We start from the raw sequence: 18,927 nt of genomic DNA, 5'->3' as shown, positions 1-18,927 counted from the left end.
CAACTTGTAGTCTGCCACCTGGGTTACTCCATCCCATGCTGCAGCCTGGAAACTAGCAACACACTAAGCTGGGGCATTAGGGGAGCTCACCTTGTTTATTTCCCATTTCTCAAGGATCACTGTTCTTTGTTGCCTGATGTCCAGTGTTTTGAAAACTAGTGATTCATATATATTTTGTCTGATCTTTTGCTTCTTTCATCCAGGAGGATAAATCTGGCCTCTGTTATTCCATCTTGGCTGGAAGCAGAAGTCTCCATTATCATTGACTCTTTACCCTCCCTTCCCTCTCTACGTAGTCAGTTGCCAATTTTTTCTTATTCTTCTTTTTTATTATTAACATATATCATTTGTTTCAGGGGTACACATCTGTGATTCTTCAGTCTTATACAATACATAGCCCTCACCACAACACATACCCTCCCCAGTGTTCGTCACCCAGCCACCCCATCCCTCCCACCCCCCTCCACTCCAGCAACTCTGTTTGATTCCTGAGATTAAGAGTCTCTTATGGTTTGTCTCCCTCTCTGGTTTCGTCTTGTTTCATTTCAGTTGCCAATTTTAGTAGATTCTGTCTCTCAAATTCATTTATTCTTTTTCTTCTGTCATCATGATTTTCTAGTACTTCTTATCTGACTTGTTATTCTGTCCTTCTAACGAGTCTCCTTGTATCCTTTATCTCTATTTTCCTATCCATTAAGTATATTACGACCACCACTATTCTTCTTAAACTACTCTATGAATGCAATTCCCATTAGAAACTTCCATTAATCTTTTATTACCTGTCAAATGAGTTCAGACACTCTGACATTTGAGAGTCTTGATAATTTGACACTATCTTTTCAGCCATCTACTAATAACCCTGTATGTATTACAAAGTCCAGCAAAATTGAATTATAAATAATTTACTAAACAAAGCCCATTCTTATTCACTCTTCTCCCTTAATGCCCTGTTTGTCTTGATTCCGGAAGACTTTCCTCTTTATCTCAATCTGTTGAAGTTTTATTCCTCTTTCAAGGTTTCTCTGAAGTGGTACCTTCTTGAAACTTTTCCTGATCTTCTAAACAGATACTATTAACTCCCATAATACTTCATTGCATCTCTTTTATAGTACTTATAATATTTTGCCTGATTTTAAAGTTAGTTGGTGGTATTATGATCATTCTCCTTCTAAAGGTTACGCATCTTATATCTTATTTTTGTATTCCTATAATAGTGTCAAATTTATATTTGGTGAGATGAACTGGATCATATTGTTAGTTTTTGTATGTTTTATTGGAATTCACTAATACAATTTTATTCATAATTTATTTCCAGTAGTACTTTTCTGTACTACCTTTTCACTGAATTGCCTGTCTCTCTGTCTCATTGACTTCTTTTCAGAGGGGATTCTAACTTTATTTTTTTTAATTACTTTCTATTTATTAAATTAATGAATAACTTTCAAGTAATAAAGTACATAAATTGTAAGTGTACAGCCAATGAATGTTCTCATATATATGCACTCATATAATCATCATTCAGATCAAGGTACCATTTCCAGCACACCAGAAGCATCCTTTTTGTCTCCTTCCACGTAGCAAAGCCTCCCCATAACCACATTAAAAAAATTTCAAGTTGTGTTTGTTTTTTATGCTTTTTTTTTTAAAAGCAATTACAAGGTCATTTTTGAACCTGCATAAACTATTAAGAATAGCAGAGTTCTCTAATTATGAAGGGATTAAGTACTAAATCATTGAGTTATAAGCTTATGTTGAAGAATTGTTTTAGTAGAAATGGACTAAGGATTTATAGGTTAGGCATATCTCATAGTAATTAAAATTTTTCTAAATTTATTGTAGGAGTGTCATGGTTTCCGTATTTGATTAATCTTTCCTTCTATACTCACTCCTCTGGATTGTAAGCTATATGGTGGCAGGTACTCTTTTCCTCCCTCTTATTTTGTATCTTAGTGTAAAAATGGTGCCTGGTGGCATGTTAGGAATTTGATAAATACTTATTAAGTAAGTGAAAGAATAAGCGGGCAATTTCTGTTTTAAATAGTCTTGATGGAGGGTGAGGTAAATAAAGACCCAAAAAAACTGAAATCAGAGCAAATTGCAAGATTGCTTTGAATCTAATAGGCCATAAAAACAAAGATTTCCAGAATACATAAGATAACTGGGAGAAGACCAGGTAAAATCTAAAAATAACTTACTTTTGTGGTGTTGCTGTTTTACAGGTATCTTATATTGGAGAAGGTATCAGATGAACTTGTTGAACGAAGTCACATTTTTAGTAGCTTTTTCTATAAATGCTTGACAAGAAAGGAAAATAATTTAACAGAAGATAATCCAAATCTTTCGTAAGTCATTCTTTCAATGTACATAAGTTTTAAGAGGAAAATATGCTATTTTGATGTTTCTAAGTGAAAAAACTTCTTACAGTATTTCCTGGAGTGAGCAGTATTACCACTTTGCAGGCTTTTTTGCTCTAAGATCTACTTCTCACCCTTCCACTGTTCTGTTCCCTATCACAGGAGGTTGATTCTTGCAGGCTGTATTTCCAAGTGCATGTTCTGTGGGGGACACTGGAGGTTGGAGGGCAAGGAAGGAAAAAGTCAGGTTATCCCCTTTGCCTTAGGCAGTGATTTTGGCAGTGGCTTTTTTTCCTCTGTGGGTTGTATCTTTCACTGGACAGATCTGTAAGAGTGCCAGCTCCTATCTAGAGGTATTACTGCTTCTTCCCCTTTGCCCTTTAGTGTAGGGGTGTAGCGGTTTCCTCCTGTGCTAATCTCTGGTTACCTCTCTGCTCCCTTTTTTGGCTTTGCACTTTCTCTATCATCACTGTAGCCAATTCTCTGCATTACATTTTATCTGTCTTAAAATATAGGGTGTCTTTTGATTTTCTTGTCAGACTGTCACCAAAATACTACTTTTTAGTTAAACTACTGTAAATTATACAAAATACTATGTTCACATAATTTAGCTTATAATCAGAATTAATGGGGAGGGATATATGGAAGGGGAAGATTTATTAAATAAATCAGATATTTAATTTTTTTGATGCCTTCCTGTTCTATTTTATATATATGGAAATTGATGGTTAGTACCTTGCATTTAATCTTACATTTTGTTTTAAGATTACTAGTCAGTGCTTGGCATAACCACCTAGAAACTGACAAAATGAAAGCAGATAGAATCTGCTGTAGTTTTATTTTTATTTTTATTTATTTATTTTTTTTAAAGATTTTATTTATTCATTTGAGACACAGAGATACAGAGAGAGAGAGAGAGCATGAGCAGGGAGGGAGGCAGAGGAAGAGGGAGAAGCAGGCTTCCCGCTGAGCCAGGAGCCCGATGTGGAGCTCGATCTTAGGACCCTGGGATCATGACCTGAGCCGAAGGCAGATGCTTAACCATCTGAGCCACCCAAGTGCCCCGAATCTGCTGTAGTTCTAAATTTTAAAATGATTTTTAAAATTAAAATTTAATATTATATGTTTGATCATATATAAAGGTAATATAAAACAAAGATACATAAGTGGCATATTCCAGGGTAATACATATATATGATACTATGCTTAGATACTGTACTTAGTATGTTATACACACACACACACACACTTGACCCTGGAACAACATGGGTTTGAAACATGGGGGTGCACTTACATGCAGATTTTTTTAAATAAATACAGTACACGTATTTACTGTAAATACTGTAAATGTGTATTTTCCTTATGATTTTCTTAATAACTTTTTGTATACCATCTATTTACTTGTTTATTATTATTATTTATTATTTTAGCTTACTGTATAATTTTTATAATACATTATATAATACATGATATAATACATATAACATACAAAATATATGTTAATTGATTTTATGTTATCAGTAAGGCTTCTGACCAACAGGAGGCCATTAGTGGTTAAGGTTTTGGGGAGTCAAAAGTTATATACGTGGGTTTTCAACTCCATTGGGGGGGGTCAGTGCCACTAACCCTCTCATTGTTCAAGGGTCAACTCTGTGTTTGTGTGTGTGTGTCTCTCACAGACAAAAACTCATCCTAATGCTTGGCCTGAGATATATGTAATTAGTATTCACACGAAGAATTTCTATAAATCAGTTAAAAAAAATAAAAAAGCCCAGAATCAAAGTGGTAAGGGATATAAACCTTAATGGTAAATAAATCCCTGATAAAGAGACTCAGACTACCAGTGTTAGGAAATTGCAGACTAAATGATTCACAAACTCATTACTATGGATTATGAGATGCTGACAGATCTGGCTTCTGTTCATCTCCCTCAACACATCTCATGACATTCTTTCCCCTCACTTATCCTACTTCATTCAGCTCAACCTACCTCCTTTCAGTTTGCAAATATGCGAAGCTCTTTCCTATTTTCTGATGAAATTTCTTCTCCTGGCACTTTTTTGTTTCATAACATGATCTCTAATCATTTATTTGTTTGTTTGCTTGTCCTAAAGTTAAGCTTCATGAGGTCATGAACTTCATCTGTCTTATTTTCTACTCTGTCCCCAGTGCCTTTTGCTCAGTGCTTGGAACATACTAGGAACTCAAGAGACTAATCATGTATCTTACTGAATGGGGAGAGAACTGTTAGACATTTAATTGAAGATTTTCCAAAGAGTTAGGAATTGAGAATAAGAGATTATATTGTGTTCCCCATATTCTCTCCTGTTCTTCTTGCCCCATCCAGTGTCTCATATGTTACCAATCAAATAAGGTTAGCATAATCAGGAAATCAAGCACCAACATAACAAAAGAAAACCAGGTGTTTAAGATTTTCTTTGTGTGTTTTTTTTTTAAGATTTTATTAATTTATTAGAGAGAGAAAGAGCACGAGCAGAGGGAGGGGCAGAGGGACAAGCAGACTGCCTGCTGAGTGAGGAGCTGGACGTGAAGTGGGACTCAATCCCAGAGCCCTGAGATCATGACCTGAGCTGAAGTCAGATGCTTAACTGACTGAGCCACCCAGGCGCCCCTATCTTTAAGATTTTCAGATGGAAAAACAAATTAATAGGCTATGCACTAGTTGAAAATAATTGTTTATAATCACTGAAATGGTTGGGTCATTCTGAAATAAAATTCAGTAAACATAGGACTTCTGATTATTTTATAAAGTTAATCTACATCGTGTCTAATTTCTACCACTTTTTTTCAGCTCATTCTAGATTCCATTTTCTTCCTAATATTTATCCCTGTGAGTTTGATTAGATATTCAGATGAACAGGGATGGGGCAGAGATGTCTGTTTCCTATATTACTTGGAACTTAAAAAAATAAATATAAAAGAACTTAATGATTTGTTTCATTCTGTGCATAAAAAAGAGGTTCTTAAAGGGACTGAGCCAGAAGTCACATACCATCTCTTTTATGTCACTGTTAAATACCACCCCTCTCCTAAAACTTTTTTTGATATTCAGACTTGGTTTGATATCTTCCTTCCTTAGTTTTCCTGATTAAGTAAAGAAAAGGTAATTATTTCTGCGTCCCAATTCTTTTCTAGGTAGCTTTTTTAAATGCTGTAACATAATTCCTTTATATTCCTTGTGACACTTATATTTTAGTTACTTGTTGTAGTTGTTTTCTGCCCTGATTATTTTGTAAATTCCTTAAAGGTGGTGTGGGTGATTTTTATTAATTGTTCATAGGAACCTAACATTTGTTGAAGAAATAAAATGAAAGGTGGGTGAATGGTGGGTATATTTAACTCATTATCTTATAATTTCCTGATATATGAAATGAAAGGAGATGAATGTCATCTTTAAAAAAATCTAAGAATATATGCCTCATTCCTCCTCTTCCGTTAAGTTTTAACACCTCCCTCATCACAGATAAAACATTTAGATGATTCTCTTAAGGTTTTTATATGTCCACATGGAGCTAAACTGAGTAAATAGAATAACTGTTTATATTTAGTTGCTGAACCACTTTTGGAATCTGTAAAACATTTTATAAATTGCTTTTATTCTATGACATTATTGTTTATAAATAGTGATTAGGTTTAAGAACAAACCAGGAGTTAAGAGGTGAATAATATATATCTTAATGTGTGTTAAATATTACATATCTTAGAGAGGATGGTTAAGTAAACTGAACCTAGCATTTTTCAGTGTATAAAAATGACTCTTGATATCTGTATCTTAAATTTAAAATTTTATATATGTAAAATATCTTTCATATTCTCAGAATGGCACAGAGAAGACATAAAAGAGTAAGAACATGGACTCGTCACATAAACATCTTTAACAAAGATTACATTTTTGTGCCTGTAAATGAGTCGTGAGTATTTTAGATTATTTAAACACAAAATTGGAAAGTACAGAAAAAAATATTTTGTGTGTTTTTAGATTAATAATCAGTAAAAAGTATGGGTATGTAAATTCCAGGTATCATTTTTAATTTTTTCCAAAGAAATGGCTAAAACTATGAGTTACGTATCTTAGATTTTGGTTTGACAGTGGTTGTATTGTAAATATAGTGAAAAAATAAAATGACAAATACCCACAAGACTATAATGACTGAGACATTGAGTTTTTCTTTCTTGGACTCAAAAGATTTTTTGAATAAAAGATCAAAAGATTTTAGGATGAATCTTAAAATATTTAAGAGAACAAGCTCTTTAAGCACAAATAGAAAAAAAGGTGATGCTGTGAGTCTGTTTATTAAAGCAGTTCCTCAATAGGAAGCACTGATTGGGTGAAAGTAAATAAATTTGAAATAACTCAGATTTTACCCTAAGTAGTCTTACTGCTTATTTAATTACTTTTGGAATGTGTATTCCATATTGTGTCAGATATTACAATGTGCTTCTTCAAAATTGATATGAAGTTTGTCATACTCACTTTCTCAGCTGTAGGTCTAGAACACATTCCTCTGCATTGTTTAGATTTTGTTATTAAGATTCTATTTCTTTTCAACAGCTCTCACTGGTACCTTGCAGTCATTTGTTTTCCATGGTTAGAAGAAGCTATATATGAAGATTTTCCACAAACTCTGTCCCAGCACTCCCAAGTCCAGCAGTCTCAACATGACAACAAAACAATAGGTGATAAACTTAATGTAGATAGTGTTTTTAATAATGATGACAACAGTAAAATGATTATAGTGAACAATATGAAGTTAAAAGGTAGTATAGTTTTTATTATGAAATTTATTAGAAGAAAGAATAAGAAATCTGAAATTTTCATGATAAGACGCCCAAACTCGAGTATAGCCAGATGTAATTCTTAAGTTATACTGTTATGTCAAGTTTTATTGTAGCACTTTTTATAATCTTGGTAACATGACTAAGAATTCATGTTATGGATCTGCAGGCATAGACAAGTTCAGGTCTTTTGCCTCCTTGGTTAAATTTATTCTTGGGTATTTTATTCTTTTTGGTGCAATTGTAAATGGAATTGTTTTCTTAATTTCTCTTTCTGCTACTTGTTATTAATGTATAGAACTGCAACAAATTTCTGTATATTAATTTTGTGTCCTGCAACTTTACTGAATTCATTTATTTTAAGAGTTTTTTGGTGGTGAAATCTCGCATTTTTTTCTTAACATAAATGAACACAGTTCTTGTTGACACTAGTAAATTGGGTAGGTAATAGCAGATCTCTTAAAATTCTTCCATGATTTTTCTTATGTTACAGCCCAAATCTTAATTAAGTAAGCAAATAAGCCTACTTTTTTGGGGAAAAAAAGTGAAAATTATGTGTTTTATAGCTGTAGTCTAAACAGTAAGCAGAATTATTAATAGCCATTATCATTAATACTGGCCCAAACCACATCTAAATACTTTGCATTAAACATAAAATAAACACTCATAACGGCTTTATTATTTCTAACTAGATAGTGATCTACATACTACTTCAACACTGTCTTTGGGCACAGAGGATTCCCAAGTAAGTATGTTCTTTTAGAAGGAAAACTCTTGAATGTAATTTTATCTGTAAAATAGGGCATAGTGAGGATGGATGTTGGACCATAATAAATTGTGCTGTTTTATGGTTCTTTGATGTATTTTATGGGGATAGGAAAGAGAAGAAGAGAAATTATCATTCTTCTTGCATTTGTTTAGCTTACTTTAACTTTTTTCATTTGTTTATTTAGTAATTTATTTGGTCATTTTGGTTGGTTCCTTTTCAGATGTACTTTTATTCTTCATATGTCAGCATTTCTTTTTAGCTAGTGTAATTAGTAACCTAAACAACCATATATACATATAAAATATTTAATATATTTATATTAATATAATCCATATATTATAAAACAATATAATTAATATAAAATAATTAATATAAATATAAAAATATTTAATATATATTTAAAAATTAGTTGACATACACTGTTAACATTAGTTTCAGGTGTACAACATAGTGATTTGACAAGTTTAAATGTTATGCTATGCTTACCACAGACGTAGCCACCATCTGTCACCATATAATGCTATTAGAGTATCATTGACCATATTCCTTATGCTGTGACTTTTATTTCTGTGGTTTATTTATTCCATAACTAGAAGCTTGTATCTCCCACTCCCCTTCACCCATTTTGCCCATCCCCTGACCCTCCTCCCCTCTGGCAACCATCAGTTTGTTCTCTGTATTTATAGGTCTGATTCTGCTTTTTTTGTTTATTCATTTGTTTTTTTAGATTTCACATATGAGTAAAATCTTACAGTATTTGTCTTTCTCAGCCTGAGTTATTTCACTTAGCATAGTACCCTCTAGCTCCATCCATGTCATTGCAAATGACAAGATTTCATTCGTTTTTATGGCTGAGTAATAGTCCTCTCCGTGTGTGTGTGTGTGTGTGTGTTTGTGTGTGTGTGTACACACACACAGCACATCTTCTTTATCCATTCGTCTATTGATGGGCACTTGGACTGCTTCCATATCTTGGCCATTGTAAATAATGCTGCAGTAAACATAATGGTGCACATATCTTTTCAAATTAGTGTTTTCACTTTCTTTGGGTAAATACTGAGTGGTGGAATTATTGGATCGTATGGTATTTCTCTTTTTAATTTTTTGAGGAAACTCCATATTGTTTTCCACAGTGGTTGTAGAAAACCAATTTACATTCTCACCAATAGTTTATGAGGATTCCTTTTTCTTCACATTCTCACCAACACTTGTTATTTTTTGTCTTTTTTGATTTCTGGCAGGTGTAAGGTGGTATTTCGTTGTGGTTTTGATTTGCATTTCCCTGATGATTAGTGATGTTGAACATTTTTTCATGTGTTTGTTGGCCATCTGTAGGTCTTCTTATATCTATTCAGATCCTCTGCCCATCTTTAATTGGATTTTTGTGTGTGTGTTGAATTGTATAAGCTCTTTATGTATTTTGGATATTAACCCTTATGAGATGTATCTTTGGCAAATATCTTCTCCCATTCACTAGATTGCCTTTTCATTTTGTTGATTGTTTCTTTTGCTGTGCAAAAGCTTTTTATTTTGATGTAGTCCCAATAGTTTATTTTTGTTTTTGTTTCCCTTGCCTAAGGAGATAAATCTCAAAAAATGTTGCTAAGGCTGATGTCCAAGAGTACTGCCCATGTTTTCTTGAAGTAGGTTTATGGTTTCAGGTCTCACATTTAGGTCTTTAAGTTGAATTTTGTGTATGGTGTAAGAAAGTGGTCCAGTTTCATTCTTTTGCGGTCCAGTTTTCCTGAACCGTTTAATTGAAGAGATGGTCTTTTCCCCATTTTATATTCTTGCCTCCTTTGTTGTAGATTAATTGACCATGTAGGTGTGGGTTTATTCCTGTGCTCTCTATCCTGTTCCATTGATCTGTGTGTCTCTTTTTGTGGCAGAACCATACTGTTTTGATTACTCTAGCTTTGTAGTATAGCTTAAAATCTGAGGTTGAGATACCTCCAGCTTTGTTCTTCTTTCTCAAGATTGCTTTGGCTATTTGGGTTCTTTTGTGGCTCCATACAAATTTTAGGATTATTTTTACTAGTTCTGTGAAAAATACTATTGGTATTTTGATAGGGATTGCATTGAATCTGTAGATTACTTTGTGTGGTATGGACATTTTAACAAATCCATGAACATGGTATATCTTTCCATTTGTTTATTTGTCTTCAATTTCTTTCATCAGTATTTTACATTTTCCCAGGACAGATCTTTCACCTCCTAGATTGTTTATTCCTAGGTTTTGTTGTTGTTGTTGTTGTTGTTTTGGTATAATTGTAAATGGGATTGTTTTCTTAGTTTCTATTTCTGCTATTTTGTTATTAATGTATAGAAATGCAGCAGATTTCTGTATATTAATTTTGTGTCTTGCAACTTTACTGATTTCATTTATCAATTATAATAGTTTTTGGTGCAGTCTTTAGGGTTTTCTATATATAGTGTGTCATCTGCATATAGTGACAGTTTTACTTTTACCTTACCAGTTTGGTTGCTTTTTTTTTTTTTTTAAAGATTTTATTTATTTATTTGACAGAGAGAGACACAGCGAGAGAGGGAACACAAGCAGGGGGAGAGGGAGAGGGAGAAGCAGGCTTCCCGTGGAGCAGGGAGCCCGATGCGGGGCTCGATCCCAGGAATCTGGGATCATGACCTGAGCCCAAGGCAGACGCTTAACGACTGAGCCACCCAGGCGCCCCAGTTTGGTTGCTTTTTATTTCTTGTCTTGTCTGATTGCTGGACTTCCAATACTATGTTGAATAAAAGTGGTGAGAGTGGACATCTTTGTTCCTGGTCTTAGAGGAAAAGCTTTTAGCTTTCCCCATAAGTATGATGTTAGCTATGGGCTGTCATACATGAACTTTATGATGTTGTTGAGCTATGTTCCCTCTATGTTGAAAGTGTTCATCATGAATGGATGTTGAATTTTGTCCAGTGCTTTTTCTGCATCTATTAAGATGATCATATAGTTTTTATCCTTTAATTTGTTAATGCGATGTGTCACATTGGTTGATTTGTGGATACCGAACCATCCTTGCATACCTGGAATAAATTCCACTTAATTGAGGTGAATGATTCTTTTAATGTAGTGTTGAATTCAATTTGTTAATATTTTGTTGATGATTTTTGCATCTGTGTTCATCAGAGATATTGGCTTACAGTTTTCTTTTTTTTTTTTAGTGTTTTTGTCTGGTTTCAGTATCAGAGTAATGCTGGCCTCATAGAATGAGTTTGGAAGCTTCCCTTCTATTTTTTTGGAATAGTTTGAGGAGAATAGATACTAACTCTTCTTTATTTTTTTTAAAAAATATTTATTTTTGAGAGAGAGAGAGGGAGTAGAGGGAGAGGGACAAACAGACTCCACACTGAGTGCAGAGCCCAATGTGGGGCTCGATCTCATGATCCTGAGATCATGACCTGAGCCAAAACCAAGAGCTGGTCGTTTAACTGACTGAACCACCCAGGCACCCCCTAACTCTTCTTTAAATGTTCTGTAGAATCATCTATGAATCTATCTGGTCATCAACTTTTTGCTTGTTTTTTGATTACTGATTCAGTTTCATTATTAGTAATTGGTCTGTTTAGATTTTCTATTTCTTTCTGATTCATTTTTGGAAGATTGTGTGTTTCTAGGAATTTATTCATTTCTTCTAGGTTGTCCAGTTTTTTGGCATTTAAGTTTTCCTAGTAGTTTTTATAATCCCTTGCATTTCTTGGGTGTTGTTATTTCTCATCTTTCATTTCTGGTTTTATTTGAGTCCTCTGTCTTTTGTCTTGATGAATCTGGGTATAGGTTTATCATTTTGTTTATATTTTCAAAGACCCAGCTCTTGGTTTCATTAATCTTTTCTATTGTTTTTCTTTTTAGTTTTTGTTTCATTTATTTTCAACCTGAGCTTTATTATTTCCTTCTAGGTTTGGGCTTTGTTGGAGCTTTCTTTTCTAGTTTCTTTAGGTGTAAAGTTAGATTGTTTATTTGAGATTTTTCTTGTTTTTTGAGGTAGACATATATTGCTATAAACTAATAGCCTCCCAAAGATTTTTGACTATTGTGTTTTCATTTGTCTCCATGTATTTTTTTTATTTCCTCTTTGAGTTCTTTGTTGACCCAGTTATTTAGTAGTATGTTGTTTAGCCTTCACATTTTTGTGTTTCATGAACTTTTCTTTTATGGACCTCCAAGCTGGTATGCATGGTCTAGATTTGGTGTCTTAATTGACTAAGGTAGCCACCTAGTGATTTTTTTTTTTTTTTTTTTTGTAGGTACAGAGAGCAGCAGCCTTCCTATCCTGGCATAGGCTTATTTCTTTACTGTTACTGGTATAGGGTGGGCAGAAGGAAGGAAGTTTCCTTTTCTGCTCTAACAGTGACACAATAGGGGAGTTTCTTCTTGCTTATAGAAACAGGCTTCCCAGGGGTTCCTGGGTGGCTTAGTTGGTTAAGCGTCTACCTTCGGCTCGGGTCACAATCCCAGCATCCTGGGATGGAGCCCTGTGTCAGGCTCCTTGCTCAGCAGGGAGCCTGCTTTTCCTTCTCCCTCTGCCTTCCACCTCACACTTCACAGTCTCTCTCTCTCTCTGTCAAATAAATAAATAAAATCTTAAAAAAAAAAAAAAGAAACAGGCTTCCAGATTAGGTTCCTTGGAACACTTGTTCTAAGGTGCAGATTATGATAAAAGGATTGTAAGGTCAGTTAAGTTGGGTAAGCCCTGTGTCTTATTCTCTCTTAAAAATTCACTGTTACATTAGAATAATAAAGGTATTGAGAAGTTTTTCACAAAAGAAATCTGCTTAAATTTGATCTGTTGTTTCTCAAATTTGTCTCCACCAACATCATATGTTGAGTTAGAAAATGTATGTAAGGGTAGGTTAAATTAACTTGTTTATCTTTGCTTAAGATGGTAACTCTGAATAGAAGTAATTAAAATTCTAGGCTGTTTTTAGGCTATGTTAAAGTGTCATAACTTCTTGAGGCCACATGTAAAAGTGTGTAAGGTCAGTATAAGAAAATAAATCAGTGAATTTCTGAAAAAATGATGTTGGCTCACTTTAGATGATGAAAAGAGCTCTTACTTGAAATTTTAATTTCAGAGTATTTCAAACATTTTAAAGAGTAACTGCATATTAATTTATTCAAATTGGTTTTAATTGCAAAGTCATAAAAATTCCTGTTATTTCAGAGTACTGAGACGAATACATCAATACCAAAGAAAATGTGTAAAAGGTAGGTACATGCTGTTATAATAGTTTTTTCAGATATTTAAATTTATTCTCTATGGAGATATGTACACCTTGATTTCTTTTTTGCTTTTCATAGACCATGCATTCTCATACTAGATTCCTTGAAAGCTGCTTCTATACAAAACACAGTTCAGAATTTACGAGAGTAAGTAATGACAATTTTACCCTCACTCTGTTATCTAAAATCTCAATAATTTTGAAGCTACTATAAGAATTACTGAAAAGACTATATCAGGAATTATATTTTATTATGTATTTAGATGAGGTCTACAAATCTAATCAATAATTAATATCCCCTATTATATGTTAATACTCAAGTATTAATATTTCTCAAATATTAACTTGTATATATTGAAAGCAAATTCAGAATTTGTATTCATAACTGAATAATAAGTATAATTTTACAAAGGAGCATTGCAGATATTATTGGTTATCAGAAGTATCATTTTAGAAAAAGTAAGAAGTTTTTCACATTTTTATTGTGTGTGTGTGTAATTTTGTAATTTAGTATCTGGAAATAGCTAGCAACTAAAGTTTTAAAATAATTTATCAGTTTACTTCATGATATAAATGAGTTTGTGTGAATTATGAAGTTGAGTTGTTGAAAAAAGTCTAGATTTTAGTTTAAAACTCAGATGATTTTCTTTTAAGTAGTAACCCTTGAGGCCTCACATACTATAATTTGTACTGTTAAATTTGGCTTGAGGCAACACATCTGGCAGCAAATGTTTTTCCATCTTTGTGTTGAATAATAGTAGAATCATTCTACTTTTTGATGATTCAAGGTATTTAGAGGTAGAGTGGGAAGTTAAACGAAAAACTCATCGTGAATTCAGCAAAACAAACATGGTGGACCTATGTCCTAAAGTTCCTAAACAAGATAACAGCAGTGATTGTGGAGTATATTTACTGCAATATGTGGAGAGCTTCTTTAAGGTATGTAAAGATGAAAATAAATTTTTTATTCACAATTACCAGCATATAATCACAAATTACTGGGTGAGCAAAGAAGCAAGGAAATATTACAGGTAATCAAGAAAGAAAAAAAAATAAAACCACATATAATCCAGATATTGGAGTTATTTAACAGATAAGAACTTTAAAATTATTTGAATAATATGTTAGAGAAAAATAGTCAAAGATGAACAAAATGGATAGAGATGGAATCTACTAAAAAAAATCAAGTGGACTTTCTAGAGCTGAAAATGCATAATGTATCTGAAATTAAGAACTTAATGACGTTTGTTGTGATGAGCATTGGGTGTTGTATATGTGTGATGAATCCCTAAATCCTACACCTGAAACTAATATTATACTGTATGTTAACTAAGTGGAATATAAATAAAAACTTAGAAGAAAAAGAAAAATAAACTTATTGGTTGGGTTTAATAGCAGACTTGGATTCAGCACAAGACAGGATTAGAACTTGGAAAAAGAAAAAGGGCAATAGAAGGAATTCCACTATATTTTAAAGAGAAAAAAAGAACATAAAGAAAGAACAGAATATAGGAGACAAGTGTGATACAAGTCAAAAAGTGTAATTTGCATGTAATTAGAGTTCCAGAAGGATTAGGTTGGGAGAAAGAGAAAGGCAGACAAAAATTTGAAGAAAAAATTTCAAAACTAAAAGACTGGGTGGCTCAGTCGGTTGAGTATCTGCCTTTGGTTCATGTCATGATTTCAGGGTCCAGGGATCGAGTCCCATGTTGGGCTCCTTGCTCAGCAGGGAGTCTGCTTCTCCCTCTCACTCTCCTTCTGTGTGAGCACTCATTCTCTCTCTCTCTCAAATAAATAAAATCTTAAAAAAAAAAGACATATATTCAAGAGGCTCAGAAAACCATAAGCTAGATAAATACAATAATAAGCATGAGTGTTACTTTCTAGCTCATCAGTGATACTATAGGTAGCAGTATTAAGGAAGAAATTTTATTTTATTTTATTAGAGATTTCTCTATTTATGTGACACAGAGAGAGAGAGAGACAGCTAGAGAGGGAACACAAGCAGGGGGAGTGGAGAGGGAGAAGAAGGCTTCCCGCCGAGCAGGGAGCCTGATGCGGGGCTTGATCCCAAGACCGTGGGATCATTATGTGAGCCGAAGGCAGACGCTTAATGACTGAGCCACCCAGGTGCCCCGGAAGAAATTTTAAAAGCAAGGAATCACTCTTTGCTTTTTAAACTGTCCACTCATTACTTCAGTCATTACCAACATTATTTGTGAAGCCCCTCTCCCCTCTCTGGAGGTCAGGGGTGGGTGAGACTGAAAGTTCCAACCCTCTAATTGAATTGCTGGTTGTCTTGGCAACCAGCCCCATTTTTTGGTGTGGTGTTATGAAAATGGTATAGGAGTAGGGTTTTTTTGACTAGTACCAAAGGTACTTTTAGCATATAAGGGTTATAGTATACAGTTAGAACTTATGGTATAATTGGGAAGGAATGGTAATACATAGTTTTAGGTGAATTATATAGTATATGAATTATATCTCAGTAAAGCTGTTATTTTAAAAAGTTAGCAGTTTCTCATTTCTTGTAAGATGAAATTAAAACAAGGGCGCCTGGGTGGCTCAGTTGTTAAGTGTCTGCCTTCAGCTCAGGTCATGATCCCAGGGTCCTGGGATCGAGCCCCGCATCGGGCTCCCTGCTCTGTGGGAGGCCTGCTTCTCCCTCTCCCACTCCCCCTGCTTGTGTTCCCTCTCTCGCTGTGTCTCTCTGTCAAATAAATAAAATCTTAAAAAAAAATGAAATTAAAACATTTGAATTGTACTGCTAAAGTGATTGCATTCTTTCTTTTCTTTCATTAGGATCCTATTGTTAATTTTGAACTTCCAATTCATTTGGAGAAATGGTTTCCTCGTCATGTAATAAAGACCAAGCGGGAGGATATTCGAGAGCTCATTTTGAAACTTCATTTACAGCAACAGAAGGGCAGCAGTAGTTAGTTAATCTGTACAAACATGACACAGATGTTCTATAAGATTACTGGAAAGCCGCTTACAGCATTTGTGCTAGCTCACAGAGAAGAAAATAACTTGTGGTAGTTTTATAAGTCATTGAACAGTATCTAAAATATATAAGATATTATTAGATTGTTGAGATCTCATAGATGCAGTGGAAAATGGGGGTGATATAAACTTATTAGATAGAAATTAAAATTTCATAAATATTTGATATTTTTCTGATTAAATATGCTTCTGATTATGCAATAGCATATGTAAATGTGGGAATGTTTTTGTAGATAATAAAACTATGTGATCTGTACTTCCATATAAATGGGAGTTGAGGGGAGTTTGGTCCTCCCTGGTGCCAGCCCCAGTGCTTGTCAAGTTTGTTGACAAGTCACATTATATTGTAATTCTATTCTTTGCAGCTCAAGCATGCAGTATGAATACTGTGTATTTTTTTAAAGAAGAATTTAGTATTAAGGCTTCAGAAAATGCCATTTACGGCATCCCTTCTGTATAGTGTAAAAGAGGACATGATGTTAGGAGATGATAAAAACTGACTCTTTCAAAGCGCAGCTTATTTTTCTCAGTTGCTAAATGGAACTGTTACTCTGCTGTAATTGTTATATGTTCTCTTTTTCTTTTGATGTCATATGTGGGAATCTGAAGATTTAGTTCATTCATTCAGAATGAAATTTGGAACAAAAAAATGTTAACTGTCCAAAATAGGTTTTTAAAAATTACATATGTAGCTCAACTTAGTTTGAGGTATAGCTTTATCAATATTGACTTCTATCCTACTCTGATATCTTAGAATGTATATACACAGTTTCTGTAAGTACATAAGATAAAATTGGTGTCCTCATAACTTTAATTAAAAAACACCCCCAAAATCTTATTTATTAATTGTTAGAACTAAATATATAATTTTATAGCTACTTCTGTTTACCCGGTATTCATCTGAAAAGCCAGATTGCTAGAATTGCTTTTATATTTTTAGATGGTAGTTTTTAGAGACCTATGATCCCTATGGAGCATAAGTTTTTATTAAATGTTCAGGTAACAGTTTTGAATTCATGTGATAATGGTGGTATTATATGATTAAGGACTTCACAACCTTTTAATGTTATCAGGAAAATTTTGAGGGGACAATGATACTGTATTTTCTCAGATAAGAAACATGTTTTCTAAGAGTATTATTTTGATCTTCTGTTTTAAGCATCTCTTGGATTTATATTGTTAACTGTATATAAAGCAGTGAGGCAAAGGCAATTTAAGATAAAGGTAAAAATTGGCACATTTTATTTCAAAATCATGTGAATTTGAGGTTGTCAGTTAAGCCTCAGTGTTTTTGAGTTTTTGTTAATCTTGTCACCATCTTTATATTGTTAAAGATATTTGTCTTTTGGAGATTTCTTATAAAGATGGTTATAATTACATGTTTTCATTCCCAATTTGTGTGTATATGGGAGGGGACTTTTTAAAATGACTATTAATTATTTTGTACATCTAATTTTGGGAAAGCAAGTATGTAATACATCTTCTTGTGACTTCTTAACTTTTTTGTTTGTATGTTTTTCAAAGGTACCACTGTCCTTTATCATGTTTTGAAGATTGTTTAAAATTCATTTTCCTAAATTCATGTGGAAATAATGTGTTGAATATCAACATTTTATATTAAACACATTTCCAATTCATTAAATTGAGGTGTAATTTTCTTAAGAAACATGAGCCATTCTTAGAAATAAATTTTCAAATTTATGATTTCCAGTTCATATCTCATAACTGATGCTTAGATTAATTTTTCTTTTTACTTTAACAGGCATATAGTTAATTTGTTCATTCAGGAAACATTTTTGGAGCATCTATTAATAAGCAGTTTGCTAGGTACAAAAAAATGAACTGCAGCTTTTATTCTTGAGTCATTTTTAGCCTAGTGGGAGAAATGGACATATGAATAGTTTTAATATTCCTAGTAAAAACTGTAATAGAGTTTCTTGGGAGCTCAGGAGGGAGTTCATCCTAGCTGTGTGTGTATGTGTGAGTGAGAGGTGGTAAAAAGGTAGTAAGAGAGTTGTCACTGGACAGGGAAAGTCTTCCCAGAGAAGATAATACTATTTTTAATTTACAACTCTTGGGATAAAAAAAGTAGTAAGTTTTTTTTTTTTGACTCCTATCCAATCACTTAAGTAGGACTTAGAAAAAGTTTAATGCCTCTTATAATCGGCTTGTTTTCCTTTTATGTTATGGGAAAAAATAGGGCTCTTGTCATACAGAGCCCTTTCTAATCTGGTTCCAATCTATGTGCTGTCCTCATCTTTCCAGTGTCACCTACTTTTTAATCATATAAAATTGTTCATTTATGCTGTAATTGCTTTTGGCTTAACACCAAGCTTAAGCCTTTCCTTCATAGCAAATTATCTAGGGTTTTCTTTCTTTCAATAATGTTTCTTTGGAAATGTACTGAGCTAAAATAAATGTGGAATGTCATTTGTATTCAGTATTTTTTTTAATTGTGAAAATGGTCTCTAATTGTTGAACTATGGTCTGGGAGAACTGTGAGTAGACATGCATACTCTGAAGGCCTGCTTGACCAGAACTATATAAAACTTTATTGGAAAACATAGGCTTTTCCTTCCTTCTGTAGAGTCTCTTTTAACTGAACTTGTCCTTGTGGAAATTTGGAAACTTTGCTCAGAGGCCATTAAAAGACAAGCTTTTGTGGGTATAAGGCTTCCTTATGCTGGTATGGTCTACACCCACCCAGCTAGTCTCTTCTCTTACAACTGAGTGCATCCCTTTTGGGGGCTGAAGAAATTGGGGTCGGGACTATTT

General features: G+C 33.5%; 1 protein-coding gene across 1 annotated transcript in view; it reads left to right on the top strand.

The window, feature by feature from the left end:
• The window catches only part of SENP7 (SUMO specific peptidase 7), a 140,537-nt gene extending 122,743 nt beyond the window's left edge, over window positions 1–17,794 (top strand). Inside the window, exons 17-24 of the mRNA XM_021692359.2 lie at window positions 2,220–2,342; window positions 6,194–6,286; window positions 6,928–7,052; window positions 7,844–7,896; window positions 13,092–13,135; window positions 13,229–13,297; window positions 13,938–14,088; window positions 15,952–17,794. Of these exons, the coding sequence (XP_021548034.2) occupies window positions 2,220–2,342; window positions 6,194–6,286; window positions 6,928–7,052; window positions 7,844–7,896; window positions 13,092–13,135; window positions 13,229–13,297; window positions 13,938–14,088; window positions 15,952–16,089 (796 nt within the window). The 3' untranslated portion in view covers window positions 16,090–17,794. The remainder of the gene's footprint in view (window positions 1–2,219; window positions 2,343–6,193; window positions 6,287–6,927; window positions 7,053–7,843; window positions 7,897–13,091; window positions 13,136–13,228; window positions 13,298–13,937; window positions 14,089–15,951) is intronic.
• The last annotated feature ends 1,133 nt before the right edge of the window (window positions 17,795–18,927 follow it).

The sequence above is a fragment of the Neomonachus schauinslandi genome, chromosome 1 (genome assembly GCF_002201575.2).
Source record: "Neomonachus schauinslandi chromosome 1, ASM220157v2, whole genome shotgun sequence".
Classification (NCBI taxonomy): domain Eukaryota; kingdom Metazoa; phylum Chordata; class Mammalia; order Carnivora; family Phocidae; genus Neomonachus; species Neomonachus schauinslandi.
This window is presented reverse-complemented; position numbering and strand designations above follow the sequence as displayed.